The sequence below is a fragment of the Leptonychotes weddellii genome, chromosome 5 (assembly GCF_054177405.1).
Source record: "Leptonychotes weddellii isolate Sample4059 chromosome 5, ASM5417740v2, whole genome shotgun sequence".
Classification (NCBI taxonomy): domain Eukaryota; kingdom Metazoa; phylum Chordata; class Mammalia; order Carnivora; family Phocidae; genus Leptonychotes; species Leptonychotes weddellii.
In genome coordinates this window covers 89,002,046-89,016,961 of record NC_138373.1, presented here as the reverse complement: position 1 = coordinate 89,016,961, position 14,916 = coordinate 89,002,046, and the positions used below count along the sequence as shown (strand labels likewise).

General features: G+C 33.4%; 1 protein-coding gene across 5 annotated transcripts in view; it reads right to left on the bottom strand.

Moving 5' to 3' along the window:
• CCDC91 (coiled-coil domain containing 91) overlaps nt 1-14,916 on the bottom strand; it is a 342,380-nt gene that overhangs the window by 233,160 nt on the left and 94,304 nt on the right. For all 5 annotated transcript variants that reach the window (XM_081821378.1, XM_081821382.1, XM_081821381.1 and 2 more), the window contains 3 exons: nt 5,514-5,671; nt 4,369-4,572; nt 3,549-3,653 (listed from right to left, as the gene is read on the bottom strand). In XM_081821378.1, coding sequence (XP_081677504.1) covers nt 3,549-3,653; nt 4,369-4,572; nt 5,514-5,671 — 467 coding nt within the window. The remainder of the gene's footprint in view (nt 1-3,548; nt 3,654-4,368; nt 4,573-5,513; nt 5,672-14,916) is intronic.

The following is a 14,916-nucleotide window of genomic DNA, read 5'->3' as shown; positions in this document are numbered from 1 at the left end:
ACAAAGTGGCGTCTACCTTCCCCTAACTGTGCAGTGTCAAGAGACCCGTTAAAATACCAGATTTAAATAAGATCCAAGGAGTCATATGAAATACCCAAAATGCATAGGATATAATTAAAACCACTCATCACACCAAGAATCAGGAAAACCTCAACTTGAATAAGAAAAGACCATGAACAGAGAACAATAAGCTGACACCAATGTTAAGATTATTTGACAAGGATTTTAAGGCAACCATCATAAAATTGCTTAAATAAGTAATTATGAACATGATTGAAACATGAGGAAAAAAAGAAAGTTTCAGCAAAGATACAGAAGATATAAAGAACCAAACAGAGGGTGCCTGGGTGGCTCAGTTGGTTAAGCGCCTACCTTCAGCTCAGGTCATGATCCCAGGGTTCTGGGATCGAGTCCCACATCGGGCTCCCTGCTCAGGGGGAGTCTGCTTCTCCCTCTGTCCCTCCCCACTGGTCCTACTCATTCTTTCTCCCTCTCTCTCTTTCGCAAAAATAAATAAAATCTTAAAGAAAAAAAAAAGAACCAAATAGAAATTTTAAAACTGAAAAATAAAAAAGTAATAGCGAAGAACTGACTCAAAAGCAGAATCGGTAAACTACAAGATAGAACAATAAAAATTATTCAAACTGAACAACAGGAAGAAAACAGACTGCAGAAATAATGTACAGAACAAGTACCTACAGAACTATAACAACAACAACAAAAAGCTTTGCTAAATAGCATGCTTGCCTTTTAGTTCAGTTTGGCTATGAGACCTCCCAGTACTTTTTCCTATCAGTTATCTGGCCAAGGTGATAAGATACTCCATAAGTCAGTTTACCCTTTTATTCACGTGGTATAAAAAGGAGAGAGACCCTTCTTGGTGTGGAAGTAAAATCATCTGAAAAAAGTTTTCTTTGGAAGTACTGCTTCCTATAAAAAGTCTTTTTAAACTGAATATGAGTTTTGAAGACTCAATTTGTTACTCTTATATTATCACCGTTAACAGTAAAAGCAGTACAACAACCATGATAATGCCACTTGGGATTTATATTGGTCTTTATTGTGAAAAGCTCAAAGTGTATGTGAGGTCTTAGGTGGTATCTCAAGTATGTTACTGTTCTCATTAATAGACTGAGAAACTGAAACTGAATTTGCAAAGGTGTATGTCTCACTAAAGGGCCCAGAATAAGTCACTCATTATAGGCAGAAAAAAATATATAAAGTACTCTCATTATTCAGTACTGCATCTTCCAATAAACACTATATAATTCCAAATATGGGGCTGGTAAGTGTGGCTGTAAACAACATAATTAGCCCTTGGGGAACAGGCTGCATTGTATTAGTGAATTCATTCATTCATTCAAGAATATTAAGTGGGCCCATACTATATGCCTGATATGACTCTAGGCACTAGGAAAGAAAGTTCCTAACTTCATAAAAAATTACATTCTGGTGGGAGAAAACAAAACATAACCAAATTAAAACAAAATAACAGGTGAAAAAAAATGCTATGAGGAGGAGGGAAAAAGCAAGGAAAGGTAGCTAGGAAATGCTAAGCATTTACACAGTGTCTTCTTTTCTGTTGCATGGTCAAGGAAAGCATCCACAAGAAGGTAGCATTTGAGCAGGTATTTGAAGGAAGCTAGGGTTCAGTGAGAGTTATTAAAAGTATAATATTCAAAAAGTTAAAATGGGACTCATGTAAATATAAATTGAACATACGCCAAAGATTTATTCTACTCACTTATTAATAAATGAATGTTAAGACTGATTCAAAGAGCATTTGAAGATATGTATATATCTTTTATATATATACATATGTATATATATATAAAATTTAAATAATGCTGTGTTAGACTAAGAAAGAGTGCTAGGTTGGAGACAAAACTGGCCAATGTCCTACAGGTCAATAAAGAGTATTTTTGAAGTTATCTTTTCTAATAGAAATGACTTAACGTTCTTCTGGGAAAAAATTAATTAACATGTAATGTCAATATATCTGAGACTTACAATCGATAGTAAACAGCAAGTCAAATAAAGTACATTCTCCTAAATAATCCGAAGTCTATTAAACAATATCCCCATAAGACACTGAAAGAACACAGCTCACCCTCTCCCTTATTTTCAAGTTTCTCTTTTTTCTTTTTTTTTTTTTTCGACAAAGCTTTGCAGATAGGAGAGCATTCCAGTCAGAGACACTGTGAATGAATCACAAAATATTTCCCTCCACTCACCACTCCGACAGCCAAGAAATGCCCTCCCCAACACAGACTCACACATTCACCTGAACCTTATTAAGTAAGAAGTTTGGTGTAAGTAAATAGCTGGAAAAATTGGAGAAGCCAGAAGATTTACATTGGAAGGAGACTGAGAATTGAGGTCGGGAAATGATTTGATTTACATTTTTAAAAACATTACCTGCTGAAATAAAAACTCATTAGGGAGAAGAACAAGGGTAGAGGCTAGAAGACCACTTAGGAGACCATTAAAACGGTCTAGGCAAATAAATAAGTAAATATATAGCTTGTCAGATGTACAAAGTGCTATGGAGAAAAACAAAACAGAATTTGGGAAGGTTGACGGGGTGTCAGCATTGTCTGGAAAGGTCTTCTCTGATAAGGTGATATTTGCACAGGGATCTGAATGATATAAAAAAGGAAACCATGCAGAAAACTGAGGGAAGAGTGTTCCAGACATGGGGATAAGGCACAATGACTGAGGAGAGAGAGTCAGGGAAAAGATGGGGAGAGAGGATAAAAGAGAATGCAGTGCCTTGCAAACCACTTTAAGGACTTACTTGGCTTTTAATTGGGGTGAGATGAGAAGCCATGAAGGTTTCAGAGCAGAGAAAGGACACGATCAGCTTTATTAAGTATTAGATTACAGTGGCTGCAATGTGGAGAATGGTCTGTAAGTGGGCAATGACAGAAGCAAAAAGATTAGTTAGAAGATCCTTTAGTATTCCAAGGGAGAAATAAGGATGGCTTAGTATAGGGGGGTAGCAGGGACCTTAAGGACAATCAAAACCTGGACATTTTGAAGGTAGAGCCAACAAGTTGTGATAAAGGAACAGACATGGGGTAAATGTGGGTATCAGCCTTAGCAACTGGAAATACAGAGCTGCCATTTATTCAGATGGTAAAGACTGCAGAAGAAACAAGTTTATTAAGGAAATTTGGGGAGAAGAAGAGGAGACATTGATTACAATTTATGAAAAAGGTTAAATACCTCACTTTGGAAGTTACAGGATTCCAAACTCTTCAAATGTAATCACAGTAAGAAAAATCAGAATATTGATTTCTAAGTTTCATCCATCAGAAGCAATATCTTTCATCAAATTGAGTCTCAACTAACCCTCATTGCTTCTCACAAATACATACTTTTCAAAATGGCATTTATCATTAATTTCATCCATTGTTGGTCAATATTTTACATATTGAAGCAAGCATCTGATCCTTCATTGAGTATTTATTAAACACTTTTTTGAAATTATATTACATGCTTCTGCAAAAGGCCTGCATATTAAATTTTAAATTCACAGGGTTTACCTGAAGTTCTTTGTATCTATCTTGAAAAGAAATGGCCTCTTGCTCTTTTTCTTTAAGGAAATCTTTTTCTAAGACACTATGCTTTTCCATCAATGATTCCACATCCTAAAAGAAAAATCCAAGCATAAATTTTATAATATTTGATGGCATAAAATATATTCAGTTTTTTCAATGAACACACCAGAAAATATTTGGTAAGGAAAGCACTTACAGGAAGTATGGTTTAAAGCTCAACACTATTACAGATTGTATGGCCCACTCTCATTTCCAGACCTATATTAACATTGATATAACACTAAAATTATTCACACTAATAAATGAATAGCATCTAAACTAACTGTAATCAGCACAAACTATCTCTACATATCTACATATACTTTCTATAAATTTGCAAATTATAGATATATTTATAGGAAAGAGAAATGAGAACATAAATAAATAATTTACCAAAACAGCTATATATCTAAGTACTCTTGTCAAATATCCCATGCTGCCTAACTTCCCATAGGGACAAGTCAATGTTACAGTATAAGAAATACAACACTACCTGTTTTCAAAGTAAATAAAAATAAATCAGAGGAAAAGCATTAGAGGAAAAAATTTGGTAGCAGATGTTCATCTTTAAAAGTAAGTATCTAAGACTACCCATTGCTTATCAAAGACTTTTCTAAATGATAAATTCACAAAACTAATTTAAATCTATAGCCAAAGGAAGACAGCATCTTCTTCCACTCATGAGTTTTTAATCAGATTAGGATTATATCAAATTTCGAGTCTATGCAACTCAAACATTTATTTTTTTAGGCAAATGTAAATATACCTTTTTAATTCTCTGTTTTTCTTCTTCAGAAACTTTGAGCTTAATCTCCAGACTTGAAATTTTCTGCTGAAGCTGTATGTTTGATACATTGGCTCCAGGATCCTCAGAATCATCCACAAGAGCAATTGTTCCATTACTTTTCTCATCATTTAAACCCAATGGAAAAAGTGAGATATCCAGATGAGTGTGTGTTGATTGCTGAATCTAAACCACATTAAAAAAAAAAAAAATACACAAGAGGGGAAAGTTTACACTGTACCAATAAGGAAAACATCCAAAGGGCACCAGAAACCACATTTGGAAATTAAGTTGTAGCAAAGGTTCTGAAATTATTTCACCCTTTAAGTAAATCAACAGAAGACCTCAAACTGTTACAACAACCTGATTTTTGCAGCTAAGAAACAAAATTCCCTCTAAACTTTAGAGTCTAAAGCATTTATTATTTTGCAAGCAAAGCACTAAAAAACTTAAAACATTTTCTTATGCTTGAAAGCATATAATTAAGTATAGACACATCTGATACTCACCAGTTCTTAAATTTATACAAACATCCAGAATTTGTGTTTTTAAATTATAAATCAGAATTTGAAATTTATTAATAACCACTAATTGATCATCAATCACTCTCTAGTAAAGATAACAGGTGACTCAAGATTGTGTACTGTACTTTGGAAATCTGGACTAATTGCAGAATCTAGCCCAATGCCTGGATTAATAAATATTTGAATGAATAAACCCAATGACTGCTATCTTTTTGGTTTTTACTCTAAAATTAAAATGAACACTCTAATACCTAAAAAACAGGTTAAGCTTCCCTGAAAAGAGAAATAATTATTTTTTTGTAATTATTTTTTCTTTTGAAGTTTTAAAGATTTGAAACGCAAAGCTAAGACAATTTTAATAAATGATACACTTAAACTGTATTTTGGTAACTACGGCTACTTAAAAACTTTGCAATTATGCCACAAAACAAACATATTATTCAGTTTTTTGAATTCCAGATATTAGCCTCAAAGTTAAAATATCTACAAAAATACTTCTTTCATAAAAATAAGTAAAAAAAAAAAAATCAATCCGAAAAGCTTTATTTAAACCTCTAATTTTTTAAGTCTGTAAACTTCTTATAAAAATACACTTGTCTTTACCTGTGCTTTAGGAACAGTTTGACTGACAATGCTGCTGTCTGTGTGTGTATTTTCTGGTGATGAAATGATGGGCTCAGAAGAGAGGCAGCCAACTGAAGTAGCATGGTCATGGTCCAGTACAATCTCAGGAGAAGCTGGAGAAAGATGGACTCCAGATACTAAAGAAAAAATAAATAAATGAAGGATTATCCAAGAGAAAGTCAAGAATAGGTTGAAAGGAAGAAAGAGAGTAGAGGAAAGGGAAGAGAAAAGGGTAAGGGAAGTAAAAGCAATGAAACAAAATGAAGATTCTACGACTATTCCTCGGGGACCATTATCTAAAATCTAAAACTAGTATTTCTAAATTTATCATGACATTTCCACGAGACCCAGACAACAAAACAGTTTACTAATGTCATAGTGTTTACATAATAACACATTACCATAAGTAGTGCATTTCCAACTGAGAGAAAGCATTCAAATATATTATCCATTTATTCAGTTAAGAAAAAGCACTAGCATGCCTACCAATGCCCGCCACAGGCACTAAGCATGGAGAAGAGACAGTGAACAAGACAGATGTACCTTATGACCCAGAGGCAAGTCAACTCAATGAAATATGTATTACAATAAACTGAGTTAAGAGGAAGAATAACTACTTTAAAATAGCTAATCCACGGCGCCTGGGTGGCTCAGTCGGTTAAGCGTCTGACTCTTGATTTCAGCTAAGATCATGATCTCAGGGTCATGAGATCAAGCCCCACATCCAGTTCAACGATCCACAGGAAGTCTGCTTGAGAGTCTCTCTTTCCCTCTCCCTCTGCCCCTATGCCCCCACCACACATGCTCTCTCTCTCTCAAATAAATAAAATCTTTAAAAAAATAAAATAGCTAATCCAACTGCCTCTGTGTTAACTTCTTCTTTTGTAACAAGCAAAAGAATTTTCATGTTAAGATCAATTTTAGTTTGCTGAATTGTTTCTACAAGAAAGTAATGTTGAAATAGAATCCTATAATTAGTTTGACAACAAATTATTATTAGATTGTGATTAGGTTCAAATACAAAGGTCATAAAAAGAAAGCTGACTGCTAAGATGAAATAAGACAAAAATACCGATAAGGGCAAAATAAAAAGATTATACGTATTATTACTATATTCTCAAATTTCTTTCTAAAAATTCAAATATATTTGAATTATGTGTTTTAAAGTGTAAGAAGAGTAAATCATTTTTAGCAGTAATCTATTTCTATGTTTTGGCTTTCTAAATTATAAAGACCTTTATTCCACATTGGCATCAGTAGCAATGTCAGCGAAGTTCTACCATAAATTCTGGAAGGCAGCTCACAATGGAAATTGCATTTTTCCCTAAAGAAAGACATTTATAAGGTCATTAGGTATTTAAAAACTAAGGAATATATCAATTTCTGATTGGCACCCTATGGGATCATTCAATTATCTCACATACACTATTATTATGTTGCAATACCAAGTTTTTAAGATACTATGTGCCATACTGGATAAGGTATTCTACCTTGTTCCACAGGCATGTCACTATTTTAACTAAAATACAGAAACCTGGAATTTCAATTCATGTTTGTACTTGATATATCTTTCCCAGAAATAATTTTTTTCTAATCTTCACTATTCTGTATGCTAACATATTTCTTTAAAATGTCAAAATAGTCTACTTCTAATTCTGAATTATAATTTATAATAAAAATATTCCTAATGAACTTTTAAAGGCATGAAAATAAGTACTATTATACAGTAAGAGGGAATAAGGCTTGTAATTAACAGCATAGACTCTAGACCCATAGTGTCATACCAGGTGTAAAACGATCGGCAAGTTTAACTTCCCTTAGTTTCCTTGCCTGTAAAATTGGCATAGAGTTGCCGATGAGACTTAAATTGACTAAAATATGTAAAACATTTAGCACTGTGCTGATATCATTTTCATTATTACTTCAAAGATCATTAATATTTGTTGGACAATTATGTTTATTTCTGGGCATAAAAGGTATGTGTGACTATGATCCCGGGTTCAAGAAACTCTTAAAAATACCATCCTGATCTGGGGTGCCTGGGTGGCTCAGTCAGTTGAGCATCTGCCTTTGGCTCGGGTCTTGGTCCCACAGTGTGCTGGGATCCAGCCCCACGGCAGGCTCCCTGCTCAGCGGGGATGCTTCTCCCTTTCCCTCTGCCCCTCTCCTTGCTTGTATGCTCTCTCTCTCTAATAAATAAATAAAAATCTTTTTAAAAATATCATTCTGATCTAATACCTGAACATTTTTAAATCTCTTTATATGTCACTCATATTTATAGCTATAATCTAAGACATCATATTGTCCCAAGTTAAATTCTCATCCTATAACATTAAATGGTCAAGTACATCAGAAGGAAATAATGGAAGGGAGGGGATGTAGGAGGAAAGAAAGGAAAGCGATACATAAGGAAAGAGGAAGGGAGAGGTTGAGGGAGGAAAGTAGGAAAAGGGGGACCTCACACTTGTGACCGCAACCTCATATTTCCACCAGCTACTGCCACTCTATCACACTTTCCCTTTATAACCAAATTTCTTGTCTCCAAATGATTTGTTTCCATTTTTTTTCTTCCTCTCCCACCCCTCATCACTCCAGTGGACCCATCATTTAAGATATTAATTTTCCTTTCAGTTACTATTAATCAAATGAACACGTCTTACTTGATCATTCTTTCTTTAGTTCTCAGGAGCACTTGCTACTAGTGCCCCTCCTTGTTCCTGAACCTCCTCCTTTGGCACTTGCAATACCATTATCTCCTAGATTTCCTCCTAACAGTTTGACTATTTTGTCCTTGTTTTCTTTTCAGATTCTTTCTCCACTCAATCTTAAGTTTCATTGTTCCCAATGTCCACTTCCCAATATCCACATTATTACCACTTTGAAAATCCATTATGTAGATTATGACCTGTAAGCTAATGACACCTAAATTCACATCTCTAAGCACCAACCACGTGCAGACCTCCAGATCCATATACTCAACTTTAACTACCAGACAGTTCCATTTAAGCTGTCTAGCAGGTATGTCAAACTTACCCATTATCTTACATAAAGCTGCTTTGCTTCATGTTTTCCATCTTAGTTAATAGTACCCCAAAGAACTATTTGCCAAGCCAGAAATTAAGTGCCAACCTCACTCCAGTCACACTGTGCTACTAACAGTTCTAATTATGCCATACAGTTCAATACCTCTATGACCTCACAATATACTGCCTAAGTAAAAGTCATAGGTGTGGAGTCAAAAATGGATTCAAATTTAAACAATAACAATTTACTCGTCATGCAGACTTGGGCAAATTACATAAACCCCTCTAAGCCATTGTTTCTTCTTCTGAAAATGGGGAAATAATGTGTAGCTCAGAACAAAGCTATACAGCTTAGCTCAGATGATGTATATAATCACTTCATTGTACCAGACAGGTACATGGTAAATATTCAGTAAATGGAAGTTGCCACTGAAATTATCATTTGTCCACATTCAAAACAAGCTTATCCAGGAATCTTTTCACCTGCTCCATTACCACCCAACCATAATATAATTTAAATGTCCCACTATCAACATATGACAGAATTTCTAAGAAATAACTATAATTAAAATATTATATATAATAATGGGATACAAATAAAGCAATGACTAGGAAAAAATCTATAGTCTTGAACACTTCAATCCATTTTTTAAAAATCAGTGAATTAAATTCCCAGGTCATAAACTAAAAAGAAACAGTAAAGAAAATTTAAAAAGCACAATAAAGAAAACAAAGATAATGCAGACAGAAGTAGATTAAGAAGAAAAGTAAATCTAATTAATCTATCTAATTTCTAAAAAAAAATCCTGAATTTCTAAAAAGAATAAAAATAGTACTTAATTAATTAAAAATAAAAAAGGGGAAGTACAAATACACAAATTAAATGGCCAGGGGAAAATAAAACAAAACAATTTTTTAGTAATAAAACTCCTTTGTAGACTTCTAAGTAAATTTGAAAAATCTAGATAAAATAAGCAATTTTCCACAGAAATACAGCTTATATAAGTTATTCTGATTAGAGCTAAAAACAAAACAAAACAAAACAAAAACACTCAAAAATAGAACAACTGCCTTGGGGAAAAAAGTTAGGCACCTACCCCACAGGTAAAGCACTCAAGAAAATTTCTACCAAAAACTCAAAGAATGGATAATCCAATGCTCTAAAATTGTTGCTGAACATTGAAAGGAAAGGAAAATGTCAAAATGTCATTAGCATTACATAACATTAACACAACACTGATAGCTAAGCTTGATAAAGACAGTACAAAAAGAATCATTAGAGATTTTTAGAGTATCACTTATAAATAATGACAAAGTTGTAAATAAAATATTAGTAAAAAAAATCCACTACCATATTGAGAGAATGACATGCAATGAACAAGTCAGATTTGTTCTAGTAATGCAAGGCTGGTTCACTATAAAGGAATTCTTTAACAAAAATTTCCATATTAATATATTGGAAGAGAAAAATTATATGATTATTTCCAAGACTCTGAAAATGCTTCTGACAAAAACTGAATACCCATATCTGTAAAAAACACTTTAAACAGGAATTGATGGACACTTTCTGAACATGATATAGGCCTTAGTCCTAAAGTCAGCTAAACAACTAAAGTTGTTTCCTATATGAATAGGAGCAAAACAAGGATGACTACTATATCCATGCCACTGAACATTCCACTAAAGGCATGAGCCAAGGTGTTAGACAAGAGAAATTAAATACAAGCATAAAAATAGGAAAAGGAGGAAAACTATTTCATGTCCCTACTAACTAAAATAATACATACATTCAGTAAAGTAGCAGGATATAAACTTAAACACAGCATACAGAAAATAGCATTTACTTGTAAAAACATTAACCATTTAGAGTATATAATGGTACAGAAGAATACTATTTTCCATAGCAACAATGATAAAATAGTTACAAATTTAAGAGGAAATATGACAAAAACATTTAAAACACTTCTAAAAGACTCAAGGATAGACCTGACAAAGGAAAAGATCTCTTGAAGCTGGATAGGGAAACTAAACATCATAAAGATGTCAACCCTCCCTTAGTTAATTTATTAGTCCTAATATAATTCCAATAAAAGTATCAATAAGCTTTTTTATAAACAAACTAGACAAATGGACACTAAACATCACATGGAAAAGCAAAAATGCAAATATGGGCAGGAAAATACTAAAAATGAAAAAGTATAAGTAGAATACTACCCCCCTCATTATAATATACTAAATTAAACTATATTCAAACATACTACTGACCTTATTAAGACATACTGTATTTTAAATTATATTAGCACATATGATAAACCCTTTATAAATAAAACAGTGTATTTATTTGGTGCAGCAATAAACGGACCAGAAGAATATACCAGAAAGTCCAGAATAGACCCATGTATGTATGAAGCTTAGATATATGATAAAAGTGGCATTTTAAATCACTAAGGCAAAGATGGGCTTATTAATAAACAGTGTGAGGACAACTGATAGCCATTTGGGAAAAGATGAAATTAGACTCATACTTCACATTATAGACAAAAAAAATAAACTCTAAATTGATCAGAGATTCAAATACTTAAAAAATTAGACCATATCAGTATTAAAAGAAACTATGAGTGAGTTCCTCTTTACCCTGGGTGTAAGAAAGGGCTTTTTAACCATAACTTGATTCCAGACACACAAAAAAAATTAACAAATTTGACTATAGAATATATACAAACTTTTTGGGTATCAGAATTATCTTCAATAAAATTTTAAAAAGCTGATAAACCAAAAAATATGTAGAATATGTAACACAGGTAAGGGTTAATATTTCTAATATATAAAAAATGCTTAAAACTTAAAAGGAAAAAATTAGAAAAAAAACAGCCTATAGAATAATGGGCAAAAATGTAAACAGACAATTCACCAAAAAGAAAATATACAAACAGTCCTTAAATATATGAAGAGACGCAGACATATGCACCTGCTCATTTGTCATAAACACAGGGAGAAGAAAACCAAAACCAGTGAGACTGGGTGAAAGACAGGTGGCATGAAGTGGAAAGACAGAAGAGAGAAATGGTGGAAATATCTTTTCTATGAGTGTAGTTTTTTAATATGGTTCTGATTTCTGGAACCATGTTAATGTTTCACATCCTCAATAAAATAAAAATAAAATCAACAAGCAGGGGAATAAGGGGATTGAATCCTAAAATAATATATAAAGGGTAATAAATGAACTAAACCATATTTCAAATGAATAATCTTATCACACCATAAAATGTGGGAGGGATAGGTGGGGAAAAGAATTAACCCAAGTTAGTTTGGGACACAGTATTTTGACTATATGTCCTCAGTGTAAGGAACAAAAAGAATGCTAAATAAATATTGAGAAGAGGAAGAGGAAGAAAAAAATAAGAGAATGAGGAGGAAGGAAAAAAAGAATAAATATAAAGCAAATATGGTAACATGTAACATCTAAAGAAAATCGATGAAGGATATATGGGAATCATTTGTCCATTTCTTACAGCTTTTCTGTAAGTCAAAATAAAAAGGACGAAAGAGCAAAAAGGGGGGGGAAAGAGAAATTATATAATAGAAAATACACAAGAGATCCGAAGTATTGCTCTTAAGTGAAAAAAATACCTAGTCTAAACAAAAGTCTTGTCTATGCAAAGTTGCTAAATAAAGACTCGGTATCACTAAAAACATGTATGGGAATACTCCTAGCAATACTGTTCATGATGGCAAATAAGTGACAACAGCCTAAATACCCACTGACAGTTGAATAGCTAAATGAGCTGTAGCATAATCATACACTGGAATATTTTACATCAGTGAACATAGAGAAACTACAGGTACATGCAACAAAATGGAGGACTCGTAGAAATGTAAATTTGGGCAAAAAAAGTAAATCGTAGGGAGTTCACACAGTATTAACCCATTTTTATAAGGCACATAAACAAAACTCTTTAGAGATATATACACATATACAATAAAACTGTATTTCACAAAAGCGAGGAAAACATAACTCAAAATTTAAGACGGTGGTTCCCTTTAGAAGAAAGCATATGAATAGGACAGAAGAAGAGTACTAGAATTGGTAATGTTCTAGTTCTTAAATTAAATGGCAGATTCATGAGTGTAATTTTCAAACATAACAAAAATAATTAACATATGCCTAAAAATTTAATTCTGAAGACTTCTTGTTTCAATGCCCTTCCTGGTTGTATTTCTCAACCCTCATGAGCTATATTAACCTACTGATCAAAACTTGCTCTAGGTAAGTAAGATAGGAAAAAACTCTAATTCAAACTAAAGATAAAGAGGGACAAACTAGTTTACTAAAACAAACTATGCTTTTATGAAAAGATGTCAAGAATCAGCAACCACCAATAAACACAAGATTTGAAGGCATGAGCTTCTCCGGCATCCTGCTAATCTCAATACTTATTCCAGAAACAAGGAAAGCTGAACCTAAAATGCCTAGAATTTACATGTGCTTTCAACTATGAGGCATTTGTGGGATTTTCAGGAATTTGTTTAACTAGATAATATAAATGTTTACTGAATATATCATAATCCATGTCCTATTTAAAAAATAAAATGAGAAAACAAATGAGTTGTGCTGTGCAAAAAAAAAAGAACATATAAATGTATTACTCTCTAAGTGGAAACTAGATATTTTCAGTTAAGCCTCTAAGTTTTTCACTACGCTAGAATTCACACATCTTCCCTACATTTTAGGTGACTATCCAATAACAATAATTTACCCTCAAAAAAAGCCACATTGGTAAATACTATCCACATATGCAGACCAAAATTATTATTCAACAATAATGATGGTACGCGTTTTATATATGCCTGCTTAACAAATGGGAATTTTTAAGCTTAATAGTAGAAAATTACAAATTCCAATGTGTAAAATATAATTATCTTCTCACCTAGACAAGAAAATATAACTCGTGAAGTTTCAAACTGCTACAGTATTCTTTGGTCTATTAAAAGCTGACTGGGGGGGGAGGTACCTGGGTGGCTCAGATGGCTGGGCATCTGCCTTCAGCTCAAGTCATGATCTCTGGGTCCTGGGATAAAGCCCCATATTGGGCTCCTGGCTGGCTCGGCAGGGAGCCTGCTTCTCCCTCTGCCTCTCCCCCAGCTTGTGTGCTCTCTATCTCGCTCTCTCAAATGAATAAATAAAATCTTAAAAAAAAAAAAAAGTTGACTGGTATCAGGCTTCATGTCGAAAATCTTTATAAGATCGAGTGCACCCAACAGCCAAATTTTTTAAAGTAGAAATCTACAAAATTTTGTTTCTTTGGGTATTTTGTTTGCTTGCTTTTAAAGCTTAAGCAAGAGTACAGACACAGTTTGCTTCATTTCAAATGTGAAATCCTTGATTTTCTAAAACAGAGAATACAAGGTCAGCATACACTCTTTTATAGGTATAAAGCTAATCAAAAGTGCAATGAATGGCAGTTCTTCATCTTTCACTTTGTAACGGTAATCAGCAAAGTCACTGGGCATTCATTTTTCATTGACAGACCTCATCTAAAACACAAAAAAGCCCACTATGTCAGAACACTGCATAAGCAAAGGAGGACCAAGTTTCCAAATAGTATGCAATTTTTTTCCAGTAATTTTGCCTGTGGTCAACTCTGTTTTGTTTACATAAGCATAATAACTCTTGTAAAGTCTAAACAAGAAACAGGTGTAAATACTCATGCACTTTTAACTACACCCAAAGAAACCTGTTAATCTCCACCAATGCTTAATAATTCAAAAGGAAAACACCAATAAAATGATAAACGTTTTTACAACTTTTAACTTAAAAAATATTTTTGGACTTTAATTTTCATTCAGACATTCTTTTATCCAACCCAGGCCCCTCCTTTACACCATCTTTTCATCTCGCAGAGGCTGGGGATTACCTTTTACAAATTGTCATCTCACTGAAATCCTCTGATACCCTAATTTATTTTCAGGTCTATGTATGAACCCACTGCTTCTGGTTCAGGGCTCATTGCTGAGACTCTGAACCTCACTTATGTAAACGAATCACTCAGTTATGGAAAACAAAAATTATGCAAAAATTAAGGAAGATCTAAATGGTACATCTAAATATGAAGGTTTGTTAGCAAATATAAAATAAGTGGATAGGTTGGGTTTTTTTTAAGAGGCAGAAAACAGGATTAAAATCAGTGTTTAAAAAAGTATTACCTCGGGGGGCGGAGCAAGATGGCGGAGGAGTAGGAGACCTGGATTTCGTCTCCTCTCAGGAATTCAGCTGGATAGGGATCAAACCATTCTGAACACCTACAAACTCAACAGGAGATCGAAGAAAGGAATGGCAACAACTCTCTGAACAGAAAAGC